Below are 15,801 nucleotides of genomic sequence, written 5' to 3'. Positions count from 1 at the left end.
GCCCATCTACATTCAAAGCAGTAAAAATAGTAGTTATGCAACGTAATGATTTTTTTATTTTTTTTAGCAACATTTCTTTGAAAATAACGTACATGAAAATGAACGTAAATGCATAAAAATGTATTCCAAACAACTGTTCACCTGGACTACTTGCTTATCAAATATCGCCACTGGTGAGAATTATTATTATTCTGTAAAAACATGATCTCTATTACAAATGTTTCTCATTCATGTATTTCTGAGGAACTTTACAATCAAATGTATCGACAATTTAACTGATTTAAGACATTCAGTTACAACAGCTTACACACTGTTCTATGAGTTTCTACAGGAACATGAGGCTCTAAGTGTAATAATGATGATGATGATGATGATAATAATAATAATAATAATAATAATAATAATAATAATAATAATAATAATAATAATAATAATAATAATAATAACAATAATAATAATCATAATAATCATAATAATCATAATAATCATAATAATAATAATACTTTATTGCACATGAGTACAGTTTGCACAACAAAAACATTATTTTGTAACTATATGCTTTCGACCTTGTAGCAAAATATGACTTTGTTTTTATAATTCTGTATTCAAAATAAGCTTAATCATGACACCTTATTCTTAGAAAGGTGTCAGTGCCATAATAAAATAGTCTTGTTCTAAAGAGAGGGATCTTTGACCATTCCTCTGTACAATCTGTCTTGGTTATTCAGAGTCCAGAGTCATCTCTGGTGGCTCTATTTCTCAGTCCTGAAGTGGTTCTATGCTTTGGATCTCTATCTTGCTAAAAACAAACCCACCATATTCAAGGGCAGTTTTTGTTCCTTTCATTTGTAGAGACAACCAGATTTGTTTTGTTAAAATTTCCTGTAATTTGATGACATAAAATCCAAAGTTTTGGAACAGAAAGAGGTCCTTAGTATCATATAACCCTTGCTATACTTAAAAGTGGGTTTGATTTTTTATTTATTTTTTTTAATTCAGTCTCCTCCTTTGTTTAACATCAGAAACGCCTGAAGTGTTTGTTGCTGAAAAAAATCAATCCTCATATTTTCTGCAAAGCACAATTACTCCTGTTAAAGTCCCAAATGAGTTTAGCAAACTGTGTTCATAACTGTGGTGTTAGGTCGGAAAAGTAATTTTTTTCTGGCCTGCCTTCCAAACAAGTGCATTATATGTATACAAATACCCTAAAAGTTAATTTTATTAGAAACCAAACTTGAAATTGTGAGGTAACACAGTTAAAAATAAGAAAGTAAAATTCAGTTAAAGTACCTTCAAGTATTTTATTATGGAATAATAAAAAGGTAACCGACACATTTGGATGACAAAGCTGTGAGAGACAGGTTCTCTGGTCAAACTTTATAACAGTTCCTTAAATAATAATTGTGCGACATGAAAAAAAAAAAAACACAAGGAAAACTCTTAAATTGAAATCTCAATCGAGCCAAACTAAGCCCGGCGTGGGCCATTTTGGCGCCTGGACTTTGCCAGGATCCACAGAGTCTAAGGTGAGTGTTGGTGAGATGGGATGTGGTGATGACAGGGACATCCTCGCCGCCAGGAGGCCCATGCGAACGCAGCTGTCTGTGTCTTTTTTCTGAAGAATCCCTGCCATTAAAGCACCTGCCAAACTGCCAACACAACAGGTACAATAAATAATTATGAATTAAAAATAAACAAAGTTGAAGTGGAAGTACAATACGTAGGGTTGGCTATAGGGTTTTGCACCTGTCTCCTGCTCCTGACACATTCATTGTCTCCTCTGGAGTCACGGTCAATGCTGGGTAGTGTAGCGCACAAAGCTGCCGCTTCTGCAAATCCAAACCCAATAAATAACATCCGCAGTGTTGGTGCTGTAAATATCTTCATCATAAAGCTGCATTGAAAAGGCACGTACACCTTTTGGTTTCCTTGGCTGCAGGTCAACTGAGCCTGCTTCGTGCTGGCCACACAGCAGCACACCATCAGGCCCGAGAGTCACCACCAGACAGTGAAGATTCTCCAGAAGAGGGCGTGAGAGAGCCACGGCAACCGTCAGGATCTCCTCAAGAGAGGTAGGCAGCTCTGGCACAACAACAACCACAACCTTAGCTACCATCAGATAATGTGCCTTCTTCACAAGAACTCTTAGCCGTGACGGGTGTGGGAACTGAAGGAGTTTGTCGTTCACAAAACATGCAAACGAAAAGAAGGGGAACATCTGCAACTTTTAATGCTGGTAAAAGATAAAAGGTACCTTCAGGAACTGGGAGACCCAGAGTTTTGTTCATCATGCACAATTCTGCCAGGTTTGGAGACGAATAGGACAAAGACTTCCAAGCATCTGAGAAGAAAGGCTTACAAGCCTTTTCTGCATCTGTTGGTTCATACCAAACTGTGACAAACACAGAGATCACAGTTTAAATAATGGCAAAAGTGTCCAAATACGGTCATTTATTGGGCCACCATCTCTATATGCTTACTGTTTAAGTTGTGCTTTCCAGCAAGAGAACAGACATAGTTGATGGTGGAGACGGGGATGTTTCCATCAAGGCACACAAGTGTGGCAGATGAAATCTGTTTTTCAAACTGTGAAACCTTTCAAGACACATTTAAGGATAGATAGTAATACTGCTAACTAAATTTTCCCGGTGAAATAATAATAGTAATAATAATAATAATAATAATAATAATAATAATAATAATAATAATAATAATAATAATAATAATAATAATAATAATAATCGTAAGAAACAATATGGTGTAGAGTTATTTCAAGAATTTATCAAACAGAATGCTAATTAAAAAGGCAGAATAAATAAAATAAAATAAAATAAAATACGCAGATAGAAGACCTGCACTTAATTAAATAAAATGTAGACAAGTCATTCAAAATACAGGATGAATAAACAGTCCATTTCAGTTTTTAATAAGCCAAATATAGATTTTTAAACATAAATTTTTCTCAGCCGCACACAAAACCTAATCTGCTAGCAGGAACTCACATAGTGTTCTGTAATTTGCTGATGAATGTCCATGTCTCCCAAGCCAAGACTCAGTTCCCCATTGTCGTTGATAACAGCGCAGTACGTTGCTGTGTTCTGCTTTTCCAGCCTGGCCACACCACTTGTGTTCTAAAAGCAAGTTAAAATCATTATCTTATAAATTCGTATTCAAGAGTCCAACAGTATTGACTTTTAACTAGATGTCAACATTGCCTTACCAAATGTTTGCAGTGGTTAAAAACGGCATCACTGTTTGCATCAGCTCCAGTGGCGGAGATGAACAGCGGCGTCTTTTCTAATCTACTCAGAGAGTCTGGCAGAAAAACACAGGAGATAATATGTGAGAGTCAGTCAGACGTATTGGCGAAAACGTTTGCACACACGATCAGATAAGGAAAACCAACCAGCGATGTTCCGTCCAACGCCCCCAAACGACTGACAGACGCTTCCTGGGTTTGTCTGTCCAAACTGTGAGACAAAACAGATTCTTAGAACTTATTTTCCTCCGCTGTTCGGCGGCATTTGAGGTAAATGCGTGTCGTGATCCTTACAAGAAGTGTTTTTGTTTTCCCTTTGGCAATAAAATCAACATTTATTCCTCCTATTACAACCTGTGCGAGAATGCAGGTCTTTATTTGACTCATTCTTGATTAAAATTTTTTTAAAATATACACGCAGAAATTTTTTTTTATACTCACAACTTCTGAGTCATTTGGGGGTTTTCCAGGATGCTGAGCTTGACTTTTTGATCGTTTTTCACTCATCTGCTTTGACAATGCACAGGCTATCTGACTGCCGACTTTAGCATTGTTGTGAATGAGAGCAATGTCTTTAAACGTGACATGTTAAGGGGAATATGGCAGTAACCCACGATTTGATCTAGAAAGCTAAAAATCTTTGATACTTTTAAGGCCATATTCTTTACCACATCTTACATTTTCCACTGAAGTATTTACGATAGTATCTTCTGAGAGATTTAGAGGCTTCCAAAGGATACTGGCCTGGAGGGACTTTCCTTGAGTCAACTCGTTGACCTTTTGAAGAATAAACGGAGTCACGTCTCTGCCTGTGATACCTTCAGAACTGAGAAATTCAGAGAGACAACACAAAGAGACGAGGAGATATCGATATGCAGGAAACCAAAAATAGACTTTACATAAGTAAATAAATAACATTTTATCTGAAAAGAACACTCCCCCCCCCCCCAAAAAAAAAAGTTTAACAAAACACAGAAGAAAAGCCCATTACATTAATTAAAAGGTTTTCTGTACAAATATATTTTTAGCAGCGTTTTATGACGATCAGTCGAATCGACATGACGTGAAAATAATGGGAGAGATGCACAAACTGAGTATGAGTGGCCAACAATAAACACTGATCAGCATTTTTGGCAGAAGACTTCGGCTGGACCAAGTTAAAAATATCTTGGGGCTGCTTGTTGATTACCATGCTAGCTGAATGCAAACACATGTGAGAGACGTTCTGTACCTGACTGCTGTCACTGCAGTTTGCACGGCTTCCTGTATCTGATGGCCAGCGGCTGCATGCTCCTCTGGGATGGGGACTGCTATCAGGAGGCCACTTTGAAGACCCAGAGACAAAGCGCTTGCTGGAAAAACCCAGCAGAGGTACACATAGACAATGTCACTGTATCTGTGTAATATCTGCACGCTGGCTGTCAAGTCGAGCTAAGTACACATTTCGGTCAGGGGATCACATCCCATCATCATCAGCATGAGTGTGACTTTAATTTTGGTCTTTTAACGATGAGCCGCTCTTTTTCCACTGCTGACTGACTACTGGACAAATTTTAATTACTTGTAAAAAAGCGAGAAAGACACCCGTGGATATATTTTGTCACAATCATGATCCTCAATGTTTAATAAAAAGCCAATTTATTTCCAAAATATATTACCAATAAGTTCTGCAGCCTCGCTAGGATTGCGGACACTACACGCAGAGGTGAATCCACTGTTTGGAGTGAAGAACGCTGGGAAATCTTTAGATTCACCATAAGTTGCAACACACACACCTTGTGTCTCCTGTAGACAAATAAGAAAAGAAGTGCAGGTTAATCTTCAGCCACACATTACAACCACAGCTATGAATAAATAGTAGGCATGTTTGATTTTATGCTACAAGTCCGCTGAACATAACAGAATAATGCACGTTTCCTCACAAGGAACTCCAGGGTGCGGCCGATGTCCAGGATGGACTTGACTCCGGCAGAGACGACAGCGATGGGAGTTCTGCCAAGCTCTGTTAGATCTGCACTGATGTCCAGACCTCAAGAAGCATCATTTAGTCAGTGGGAAAAAATGTTTTGAGTTCGATTCGACTTCTCAGCTACACGTCCATCCATCCATCCATTATCTGAACACCCTTCTTCCCTAATGGGGTCAGGAGGGTTGCTGGTGCCAATCTCCAGCTGCGTTCCGGGCGAGAGGCGGGGTTCACCCTGGACAGGTCGCCAGTCTGTCGCAGGGCAACACAAAGACATACAAGACAAACAACACACTCACACACACACTCACACCTAGGGAGAATTTAGAGAAACCAATTAACCTGACAGTCATGTTTTTACTGTGGGAGGAAGCCGGAGAACCCGGAGAGAACCCACCATGCACAGGGAGAACATGCAAACTCCATGCAGAAAGACCCCGGGCCGGGAATCGAACCCAGGACCTTCTTGCTGCAAGGCAACAGCTCTACCAACTGCACCACTGTGCAGCCCCAGCTACACGTCTCAAACACCAAATCAGACTTGGAGATATTTTGATGACTTAATCCTTCCAGTTTAACAAACTATCACGAGGTTTCCTTTTTCTGAGAAGAATGTTAATTTAAACTGAACAACAGGCATGTCAGAAAACAGCATTTCTCCTCAAAAAGAACGCTTGTTAAAAGATATAAAAACCCCATAAGCTTATTTTGCAGTAAAGCATAAGTTGGCTCACTGTTCTGTCCATCTCTGTGAACTCCTCCGATGCCTCCTGTGACGAAAACAGGGATCCCAGCTCTGTGTGCTGCAATCATTGTGGCTGAGACCGTTGTTCCCCCGGAGAGACCCTGAAAAACGGTGACAAATGTCTGAACCCTTTCAAAATAGCAGTAATTTCAATAGAAAGCAAAGTCAAGATGTTTCCAGAAGCTTATACACACAGTGCCTTGCAAATGAATTTATAGCCTTAAACTTTTCCACGTATTTTATAGAATTTCATTGGGATTTTACATCAATCAAAAGAAGCATTTTCTGTTGATGTGGAAGGAAACTGGTGTAGTTTTGCAAATGAAAACCTCAAAAGTGCTCAGTGCTGAAAACTTCAGACTTAGTTATCATTCTTCTGCCACGTCACCATTATGAATTTGTGTTGTTCTGCCACTAAACACCTCTTCAAAATACATCAATGCTCGTTGCTGTAATGTCAGAAAATGCGAAAACAGTTAGGAGACTTAAAATAGTTGACGTTTCTGTTTGGGATTCAAAAGTAGCATCCTCACTTTGCTGACAGCATATGGCAGATCCCGTCGAGACACCTTCAGGGGACGTTTGGACCGAGCGAGACGGTCGAGCTGGTCTGACGACAATCCGACACAGATTTCCCCTCCAACGACGCCGATCGTGGCAGGAGTGGCTCCTTCGGCTCGCACAATGGCCTCAACCTCCTTTGCAGTGCTGAACAGAAACAGCAGGCGAGCTTATTATCGTTTATTTGTGAAACTCACCCTGAAAACTTCAAACATCTGATAGTGTTTTGACCTTGGCGTCATACTGGGTACCTCAGGTTGTGTGGGTAGGGCATGCCGTGGGTGATAATTGTACTCTCTAGTGCGACCACAGGCTTGTTTTGTGCCACAGCCTGAGACACAGACGGATGAACGTTGAAGTGGAAATCTGAAAGAGAAGAGATAAACAGCAGTACCAGCCTGCAACAAACAATGTGGACCATTTCTCAGTGCTGAAGGTTTTAATGAGGAAGTGTGTTCACCTTTGCTCCTCGCAGTGTTTTGATAGAGCCTCACTTCTCTGCTGAGGATGAACTGGACGGCTCTCTTCAGGTCCTTCATTCTGCTGAGATATTTGTGATAAAACCTGACAACACGCAGACTTTGAATAAAGCAGTCTAAACTCTTACTATGGTCAGTTTCATTAAATCAGGTTTTAAGCAGCTGGAACTAAGATTTTAAGCCAATTAAACATATCACTCCAACCTATAACGCTACTTTTCCCAAAGAACCAGTTACAAATTTAGGCAAATACAACTCAAAGATTAATTGACGTAGGAAAAATATATCAGAGGTCAGATTTCAAAACACTACAGCTATCAAAAGTGTAAAGCACAAGATTTCTGGAAAATGATATTCAGAAAATATCCGCCGTTATTAGAATGAAGAACAATTTTACCTCAGATTCTCAGAGTAAACGTAGAGCTTTGCTTCTTGCAAGTCATTTCCCAGCTTTCAAAGTGGGTTTCCCACTACAAAGTACAGATCCTATTCAGCCATTGTGAGGGCTTTTTTTTTTTTAGTCCCAGTTATCTGGCACAAACTTCCATCACCCTTTTCCCCTTTTCTGGGGCCACTCACACAAATAGAGACACAAATACCCAAACAGGAGCGCTTTCATTTCGCCTCTTCTCCATGGCACACAGCAACAGCGACAAAAGGAAATTCTTAAAAACTGCACGTTGGGGTGGAGATGTAGTTTCATTGCCACAAAAGAAATCCTCTTTAGCCTCCGAAGACAGAACTAGCTTGAAAGCAAAAACCAGTTCTTTGGGTTTTAATGCACGTTTTAGTTTTGAGGATATTTAAAAAGAAAAAAAAAACTTTCCAAAGGGGAAACGAAGAAACACATTTAATAATGAAAAACAAGCTGTGAAAAATAACTAATACAAGAAAGATTTTTTGAAAGGAAAACAACAACATTGTCCAATTACATCAAATAAATATCTAAATCCAAAGTAGTTATATCATAATAGAAACATACAAAGCAGGAGACCACATTTTGCAGCTTATTATTATTTCCTCAAACCAGACCTTTATCAAAAACAGATTCTCCAGAGAAAGTTTGAAGCTTACCTTCTCTTGTCCAACGAAAATGCAACAAACTTTGGCCAGAGAGCTAAACTTTGACCCAAACACTATTTACACAGCCCACAACCGTCAAGCACAGATCTCTACTGTCAGAGCTGTAACTTGCCAAAAAGACTACAATCACTGTGATATGCAAAAAACTACAATCCAACAACCATGCTCATATAAAAAATGTCCAGTGCTGACTGATCTAGAGAATGAAATTATCTTTACCAACAAGTTTCTGGTAATTAGACAAGTGTCTCTCAAGAGATGGAAGATCTATTTTTCATTTACATTTTATTAACAAAAGTAAATAAAACAAAGAAAACACATCAAAAATTATTTATGCCCTTCTCAATGATGAGTGAAAAAAATCTTTATTGGCTTTTACGTCAATTAAAACTTCATAATTGCTGAGAAGCCTCCCGGCCATCACCCTAATCTTTAACTCCCTCTACAGATTCTCAGAAAGGTTCAAATTGGGATTTATGCTTTGTTACTCCAAACATATATATATATATATATATATATATATATATATATATATATATATATATATATATATATATATATATATATATATATATATATATATATATATATATATATGCTGCGTATGTAAAAAAGCAAAACCTTTTTAATTCTTCCTGTCACAAGAAACGTTTTAGAAAATTAAAAGTAGACTTTAACCGCAAACCGGCCAAGGCTATAAAAAGCGTTTACCCTGTAAACATCACACAACAGATTTATATAATTCTCCCTTGAAATGAATGGGGAGGTGAAAACCTCCAGGTAATCTTGTTAAAGCAGCTGAATGCCCTGTATCAGTGACGTGCGGTGAGGTTCATAACTGGTGATGCACTGACGTCATCAGAATCAGATTTGCAAATAGATGCATAGATTGACAGCAGTTTACAGGTTATGTTTCACTTCTGCATCCTTACACATACAAACTGTAGCTCACAAAACACACATTTCCTTAAAAAACAAAACAAAATAATCCATGTCGAAAGTCGGGATAAGCGAGAGGAAAAAAATCACTATCTCTATTATAATCTATCGCTGCACTTGACTTGCTTCCCGAATCGTTTAGCCTAGCTCGCTGTCACTTACTCGGCAGTTGAGGAGTGAACAAGACGAACGTCTGGTATCTTGAGCGCCCCCTGCCATGAGGCAAGAGAACTGCCTGCCTCACCTCGAACCTGTTCTCTGCCGTTTATAATCGCTCATTACACGAAACACGTTACACAAACACAGTTGGTGACAAAAAGCACTGTACATTATATACATAAGCTAAATTATTGGAAATAAGTTCACATATTAAATTAGTTTAAACCATTTTATTGATGCCGTACAGCAACATGCTCTCTCCGCTTAGCAGCCAGCGCAGAGCCAGGGGTTGCGCAATCCAAGGTGAGGCAGAGCTCGCTGCTGCCTCACCGGCATCGCTTCCAAGCATTTGAATGAGAAAATAAGAAAATTCAACGATTTTGAACAAATAAAAATCGAAATTGGTGAAGCTACATGAAAAATTAATATTTTTTAGTACAAACCACCGGATGAATATAACAATTTAAATTACTTTATGATTATATATTTTCTTTCTTTCCATGATGGCAGGTGAGGCACTGCCTCACCTGCCTCCCCTGACCCCACGTCACTGCCCTGTATAGTGTGAGAGTTGAACTCCAGAGTTGAGTCCATTTCATGCATTTCAGCCAGCTGAATCTTTGTTTCATTTATCGCTACAACACTTTTTCGGATCTCCATGTCACTGATGAGTTGGACCGAACTGAACACACATGCTAAGTGGTCTGTAATTCTTATTTTTTGTTCGTCGCATTCCTCTGTGGCCTCCAAGTCCTCCAGCTCGGAGCGTTCCAGTAACTCCTCCTGGAACCAGTACGGATGCTCCAACTGATACATGCGAAAGGCCTCTATAGCGTCTCTTAGGGCGCCCCCTGAAGGACACTCGTGGTATTTGTCCTCCGAGAGCCCGATGATTTGCTTCACTCGGCCCGGTTCGTGTTTTTCTGTGTTCAGGATTCTGAAGAAGACCTCCTCAAACTGTTTCATCAGCTTGTAGCGCACTGTAATCTTGAAGGGCAAGGGGATGTCTTCCTCGCAACAAACGTCATCAAAGTACGCCACGATATACTTTTCAAACGACGGCGACCGGATAAAATATGGCGCCAGGAGAGTGAGGGAAGGAGTGAGCGTGTCACCGATAGCAGAGAGAGCGTCCTCTCTCAGAAAAACCTGTTTGCCTCCGCACATGGCTCTCCATTTAGCCTGGACTCCTCGGGAGCAAAGAATTAATATTTTATCTTTAGACCTCTCGATTTGCTCTTTGTGCCACTCAAGCCACTGGATGCTGCCCAGTACTCCCAGTCTGGTTGAATCCAGCAGGTCAACGACCACGTCTGTGCCACATTTTGCCGCTAAGAAGGCGGAAAACTTCAGAACGATGTTCTTATATAACAGATGGTCGAGGGAGTAAATGACGAGGACACGTTTTCTCTCTTGAACGTGAAAAACTTCCGGTTGCTGCTTGTCAGCCGAGGCAGGAGTGACTGGAGCCGCTGAGAGACAAAATAAAGTCACCATTTATTTGTTAGAGTCTCCTGTTATACGTTTTTGTTTTTAGTGCATTTAAAAGGAAACTAACCTTTGTGAGACGCTTTCTGCCGTAAATATACAAGAACACCAACAAAGATTAACATAATTCCCAAACAGATCTTTATAGATCTGCTGCCTGTCATTAAAGAAATATCAAGAAACGAAGAAAAATATTATGAAAAGAAAAAGATGAGCAAAATATTACATTTGAAAACTTACAAACATGAAACGTACTTTGGCTTCTTGTTACGTTTTTCTTAGCACTCTCACAGTTATTTTTGCAGCCAATGAAATATGGTTGGATCTGTAAAATAAAGTGAGACAAAGTCTTCAAATGTTGTCATGGCAGAAAGTATTGTTTCATTAAGATTTGGCTTTGGAAATCTGACTCACGGTTACTTCATATTGTGACAACTGAGACGAAACACACTCCAGCGTCACATTCAGACGCGTCCTGTTTTCCTGTTGGTTTACCAAACAGAAAATAATTAATCCCACATAAGGAATATAAGAATTATTACCCCAATCGTTTACTTTCATAGACAATATTCTTACAGGGGCAACTAAAATAAAACAGAATAGTAGCTTAAAGGTAAGTTATTTCAGCAATTTAATTCAAAAAGTAAGACCTCATACATTGAGTAATAGAAGGACGGCAACCACAGCAAATATCTCTAAAGGGACCATAAGGATTAAATTTACCTCAGTTGTTGTTAACAACTGAACTAATCCACATCTACACAAAAGTTTAATAAAATCTGTCAGTAGACCAAGATCAGATTGAAAATTGAATCCTCTGCCTTTTCAGTTTTTCCCCCCAAATGCAAAGATGTTGAATTCAATCAAAATGCAAAATTCACTTTCATCTGAAAAGAGGATTTTGGGCCACTGAGTTTAATTCCAGCTATTTAATCCACAGTCAATTGACTCTCACCAAAATGCCCAAGTGGTCTTTACTTCATAGTCTTCTCCAGGCTGAAGTTATCTGTGTTGCTTGTGGGCCTTTTACATGTTTTCCTCACACTTAACTGGAGCAGCATTAAGAAGCTACTCTTTTTGGATTTAATTACGGGAATGCGTAAACTTTTATATGATGTATTTTTATCAAGGTGCGTCTGTGGAGGTGCTACCTTATTGACCAATTTGGAACAATTTACACTTCCACTCTGGATGGAGACTAGATAGCTCTCTGAATACTCCGCCGAGTCAAACGCCACAATAATCAAATCTTTCTTCTCAGTGAACACAGCAGCTATCCTGGGAATCCATAGACTACCTAAATAATCAAAAGACAAACAAAATCAGCTGAATTTTGGTCCTTGAGCTCCCCATATACCACATTTGAACTCAAGAGAAGATGAAACTTTTACCGTTCTCCTGGCACAGTTGGGAGTTTTTGATTCTGGGGTCTTTACATCCTGGCCCGGACAGAAAATATAACAAACAACTGATTAGAACATTTCATATTTATTGCTATTATTGATGACATTATTCAACTATTATTATTTGTAGTAGTGGGAGACAACATTTTGTAACATCACTGGACTGCAGGATCTTATGTTGATAAAAATAAGCATTTTTCTCTGTTCTAAATGTGTTCCTATTAAAATAAAGCTCATTCAAATTAACTGTCACTGTCTCTATCTAAAGGTGAATCACCTGGTACAGTAGTTTGGTTCACAATCCTGTAATGTCCGATGTCAGGTTCAGGGAAGTGAAACACTGTGATGGTATACGTGTGCTTCGGTTCTACCAAAACGTCCAGGGAAAAAGTCCACTAGCAGCAATAAACACAAGAAGACAAAAAATAGTGATACGATCAAAAGGAATTCTTCAAATTTCAATCAGTTTAACTCCATATGTAACACACAATCAAAGTTTTAAAAAATGATGGCAATAATTTTTTTCTGAGCCCCCGTTCATGAGAGAAATATTTCAATAAGAGCAGACAGAAAGTAGTCAAATTACACTTAAAGATTTTATTTTGTTTCTTTTGTTATTGTTGTTGAGTCAATACAACATAGAAACTGGATTATTTGTCATTCTAGTTTTGTTTTGATTTTAATAAATAAATTCTAAATAAAGACCTGTACTTCTCTAAAGCAATAAAGAAAACATAGAGTGCCAGGCCTTTACATAATTTAAAAAGAGAAGTAAAACATCTGTTCTCATATTTTAAAATATGCCTAATCGCTGTTTTGCTAAGGAACCAAACAGAACAACTTTAAATGTAATGTTTTATCAGGAAGCCAGATGTTCTCAGAGTCAACAGACGGCACATGACGTTAAATAACCAAATGGTTTGATTATTAAAATAAAAGTTGTGTTTTTGAAATCCTCCTCAAAGAGACCGATAGAATCGCAGGAGAGCATAAACCTGATCGTGGAAACAGAATGGTATAAAACAAAACAGCAAGTTTGATGACAACAGAAACACTTGCTTGCTCTTACCCTTTCCTCCTTTGAATTTTCCATATTCTTAACAGAGAAATGAATCTGCTCACAGACACTCTGATTTGTATTTTCATCTCTGATGTTTATCTCTGAGCCACGAATTGCTCTTAAGGACCCTGTGAACACACATAATTGCACAGTTCATGAGGAAGTTTGTGACTCTATATTTTGCTCAATCTAACCAGGGTACATAATCAAAAAACAACAACAAAAAACCCTGAAAATACAAATTTTCTTTTGTCGGGACGAGACCTACTCACCATCACATCGTAGTTTCCAAGCCACATTCACAACAGGAGCTGATCCATCCTTGCTGATTTTTATTTGTACAGAATCCCACTCTGGACCAGTAGAAGCATTCATCCGAGGAATCTTTGCCATGTCTGAGCAATCGGCTGACATTGGAGGGTTTTACATTACTATATGTCATCCACTGTGGCTCTTAAAAATCCACACTGCCCTGTTATTGTGTCATATTGTTTTGTAATTTCTAAAAAAATAAAAAAAGGACATTTACGTATATCTTGCTTAAAAAAAAGATGCAGTACCATCTGAAGAAAAGAAAAGCCTCATGCTGGTATTCCCCTCACATTTCACTGAGTTTATGTTATAAAGTGTCAGTGTTGTGCAGCATTGGTTTTGTGCCAAACATACATTTGGAAATATGGTCCCACAGGTAAGTGCTTTGTCAGACCATAACACGTTATTATCGGATGGGAGATTTTACCCAAGCTTGGGTTATTTCTTGGGAAAAAAAACCTATGTCCCTAAACTTAGCCTCATTTCATCAAGTCCTTGTTGTTCCATCAGTGGAGTTTTTTGGTACCTTTCTCCTGACAGATACCTTTGTACGATTAGATCCATCCACTTAACATCTCCGCAGCAGTGAGAAAAATCCTAAGATAGTTCAACCTTATCTCACATCAATCAGGTTCACTATAATCGAAGTGTGTAAGCATGGTGCAAACTTTTATTTATTTGGGTTATTCCATATTCCATTGTTTTCTTAACTGAATTGTACAGAATAAATGTCACATTATGGATGGAAAAGGAAAATAATTTCTCATGGTTTCATCGTTTTTACATCACAAAGATGTGCAGACCTTTAGGAGCCACTGTACATTTAAGTAACCAGTTTATCAATGGTAAAACAATTTAAAGCAAAAAATATACTTACAAACTCTGTAATTGTCAAGGCCCTGCAAATAAAAGAAAACACAGAAAACAAACATGCTTTTGTGTAATGCTGGCTCGTTTTAGTAGAACCATCAGTAGATTTGAAGGCAACATTTAAACCTCACCGTCTGATTGCAGTCCTTTGTCAAAATCCTAAGAGATGACGGTGATGTTGATGATGATGCTTTGAGTCCAGCCATCACACTTAAAATGAAAAAAGACAAACTGATCATTATTATGTAGGTCATGTAGCTCCTGAAATCTTTACACTTATATTTTTCAAGGCAGTCTGGAAAGCTTCAAGTAAGACAAGAGCTCAGAGTCGTCTACTGTCAGCCTGAGTTATTTGTCAGATTTTTATCAGCCTGTGACTTCTGAACAACACAGGAAGGAGGTGTGCTGAGCTGTGGTTAATGACTTCCACTTTCATAGAAAAGAAAGCACTATGTGACTGTCTTGATTGTTACTCATTTCTGCACATATTTAAATATTTTTCATCACTGTAGACAGCACTGTGTAAATTAGTGCCAGAGGGCACATTTACCTCTGAAACGAAGAGGCAGCGCCACTAGAGGGCAGTAACTAACATATTTATACTAAGAAGGTGATCTGATTTTACAGGTCAAAACAACCTGTGTTCGTGCGTGCGTTGTGAAGATCGAACGGGGGGTGGGTGGGGCGGGGGGTTGGGTGCGCGCGTTGTGAGCTGGCGCATGACTCAGACCTCGGCATCCGGTGTACGATTTTCAAAATAAAAGCTCCTCCATACTCAATACATAGAACGGACATATTTAATTATTTCTTGCGCGGCCCGGTACCAATTGGTCCACGGACCGGTACCGGTCCGCGGACCGGTGGTTGGGGACCACTGCTCTACAGGACTGCATTTCTTCAACAAAGACAAGGAAGCTGGTCAAAGTTTAATGGAAGATGGATGCAACTAAACACAGGGAGCTCTTGAAGGAAAACCTGCTAGAAGCTCTATATTGGAATGGCCCAGTCAAAGTTCAGACCTAAATCCAATTGAGAACGTGCCAAGAGATGTGTTTGGAATCAATCAATCAATCAATCAATCAATCAATCAATCAATCAATCAATCAATCAATCAATCAATCAATCAATCCATCCATCCATCCATCCATCCATCCATCCATCCATCCATCCATCCATCCATCCATCCATCCATCCATCCATCCATCCATCCATCCATCCATCCATCCATCCATCTAGTGAAGCCCTCCAAAGGGAGACACCCACGGGGAATCTTGATGCCTGAACCATTTCAACTGGCCCTCTGCCCTTCCTCCTAACACAGAGGGCAAATTCGGCACTTAAACTCTGCACTTCCGCCACTTTTCTATCTGTATAGCTCTATATAATTATATATATATATATACATATACATTCTCATTTGTAAAACTTTTTACGCTATATGTCTAGTTATTGTACATCTATTTATTAATTGCTTAGG

General features: G+C 38.9%; 2 protein-coding genes across 5 annotated transcripts; both read right to left on the bottom strand.

Annotated features, from left to right (window-relative positions):
* Nucleotides 1-556: 556 nt before the first annotated feature.
* Nucleotides 557-8,337, bottom strand: zgc:136858 (uncharacterized protein LOC678543 homolog). 4 transcript variants are annotated; one of them, XM_044125116.1, is made up of 19 exons: nucleotides 8,085-8,337; nucleotides 6,992-7,074; nucleotides 6,783-6,897; nucleotides 6,504-6,678; nucleotides 5,960-6,071; nucleotides 5,182-5,288; nucleotides 4,918-5,044; nucleotides 4,491-4,611; nucleotides 4,000-4,085; nucleotides 3,701-3,831; nucleotides 3,554-3,613; nucleotides 3,407-3,470; nucleotides 3,221-3,315; nucleotides 3,003-3,131; nucleotides 2,481-2,595; nucleotides 2,255-2,392; nucleotides 1,918-2,082; nucleotides 1,747-1,829; nucleotides 557-1,649 (listed from the first exon to the last, which is right to left on the bottom strand). In XM_044125116.1, the coding sequence occupies exons 2-19, from the start codon at nucleotides 7,068-7,070 to the stop codon at nucleotides 1,371-1,373; spliced, it is 2,181 nt and encodes a 726-aa protein (XP_043981051.1). In that variant the 5' UTR covers nucleotides 7,071-7,074; nucleotides 8,085-8,337; the 3' UTR covers nucleotides 557-1,370. The 4 variants fall into 4 exon arrangements, with proteins under 4 accessions (XP_043981051.1, XP_043981052.1, XP_043981050.1 ...); XM_044125117.1 differs by lacking the exon at nucleotides 8,085-8,337 and adding an exon at nucleotides 7,408-8,078; XM_044125115.1 differs by lacking the exon at nucleotides 8,085-8,337 and adding an exon at nucleotides 7,408-8,078 and having other exon boundaries at nucleotides 6,992-7,071.
* A 1,305-nt stretch (nucleotides 8,338-9,642) lies between these two features.
* On the bottom strand, nucleotides 9,643-14,650 carry LOC122835784 (interleukin-17 receptor A). The gene is made up of 11 exons (XM_044125114.1): nucleotides 14,456-14,650; nucleotides 14,332-14,353; nucleotides 13,415-13,549; nucleotides 13,152-13,270; nucleotides 12,360-12,477; nucleotides 12,071-12,118; nucleotides 11,831-11,976; nucleotides 11,094-11,162; nucleotides 10,935-11,004; nucleotides 10,750-10,836; nucleotides 9,643-10,663 (listed from the first exon to the last, which is right to left on the bottom strand). The coding sequence occupies exons 1-11, from the start codon at nucleotides 14,576-14,578 to the stop codon at nucleotides 9,660-9,662; spliced, it is 1,941 nt and encodes a 646-aa protein (XP_043981049.1). The 5' UTR covers nucleotides 14,579-14,650; the 3' UTR covers nucleotides 9,643-9,659.
* Nucleotides 14,651-15,801: the final 1,151 nt, after the last annotated feature.

Source organism: Gambusia affinis, linkage group LG08 (assembly GCF_019740435.1).
Source record: "Gambusia affinis linkage group LG08, SWU_Gaff_1.0, whole genome shotgun sequence".
Taxonomy (NCBI): domain Eukaryota; kingdom Metazoa; phylum Chordata; class Actinopteri; order Cyprinodontiformes; family Poeciliidae; genus Gambusia; species Gambusia affinis.
Note: the sequence above shows the minus strand (reverse complement) of the source record. Positions and strands in the feature narration are given on the sequence as shown.

Excerpts from the sequence above, each read along its gene's own strand:
- zgc:136858 (XM_044125116.1), bottom strand. The coding sequence starts at position 7,070 with ATGAAGGACCTGAAGAGAGCCGTCCAGTTCATCCTCAGCAGAGAAGTG. Across the intron at positions 6,679-6,782 it reads CCCTACCCACACAACCTGAG|CACTGCAAAGGAGGTTGAGG; the intron begins GTACCCAGTATG and ends GTTTCTGTTCAG. Across the intron at positions 4,612-4,917 it reads CGAGGCTGCAGAACTTATTG|CAAGCGCTTTGTCTCTGGGT; the intron begins GTAATATATTTT and ends GGGTTTTTCCAG.
- LOC122835784 (XM_044125114.1), bottom strand. The coding sequence starts at position 14,578 with ATGACCTACATAATAATGATCAGTTTGTCTTTTTTCATTTTAAGTGTG. Across the intron at positions 14,354-14,455 it reads CAAAGGACTGCAATCAGACG|GGCCTTGACAATTACAGAGT; the intron begins GTGAGGTTTAAA and ends TTTTATTTGCAG. Across the intron at positions 11,163-11,830 it reads GTTCCAAATTGGTCAATAAG|GAAAACAGGACGCGTCTGAA; the intron begins GTAGCACCTCCA and ends GTAAACCAACAG.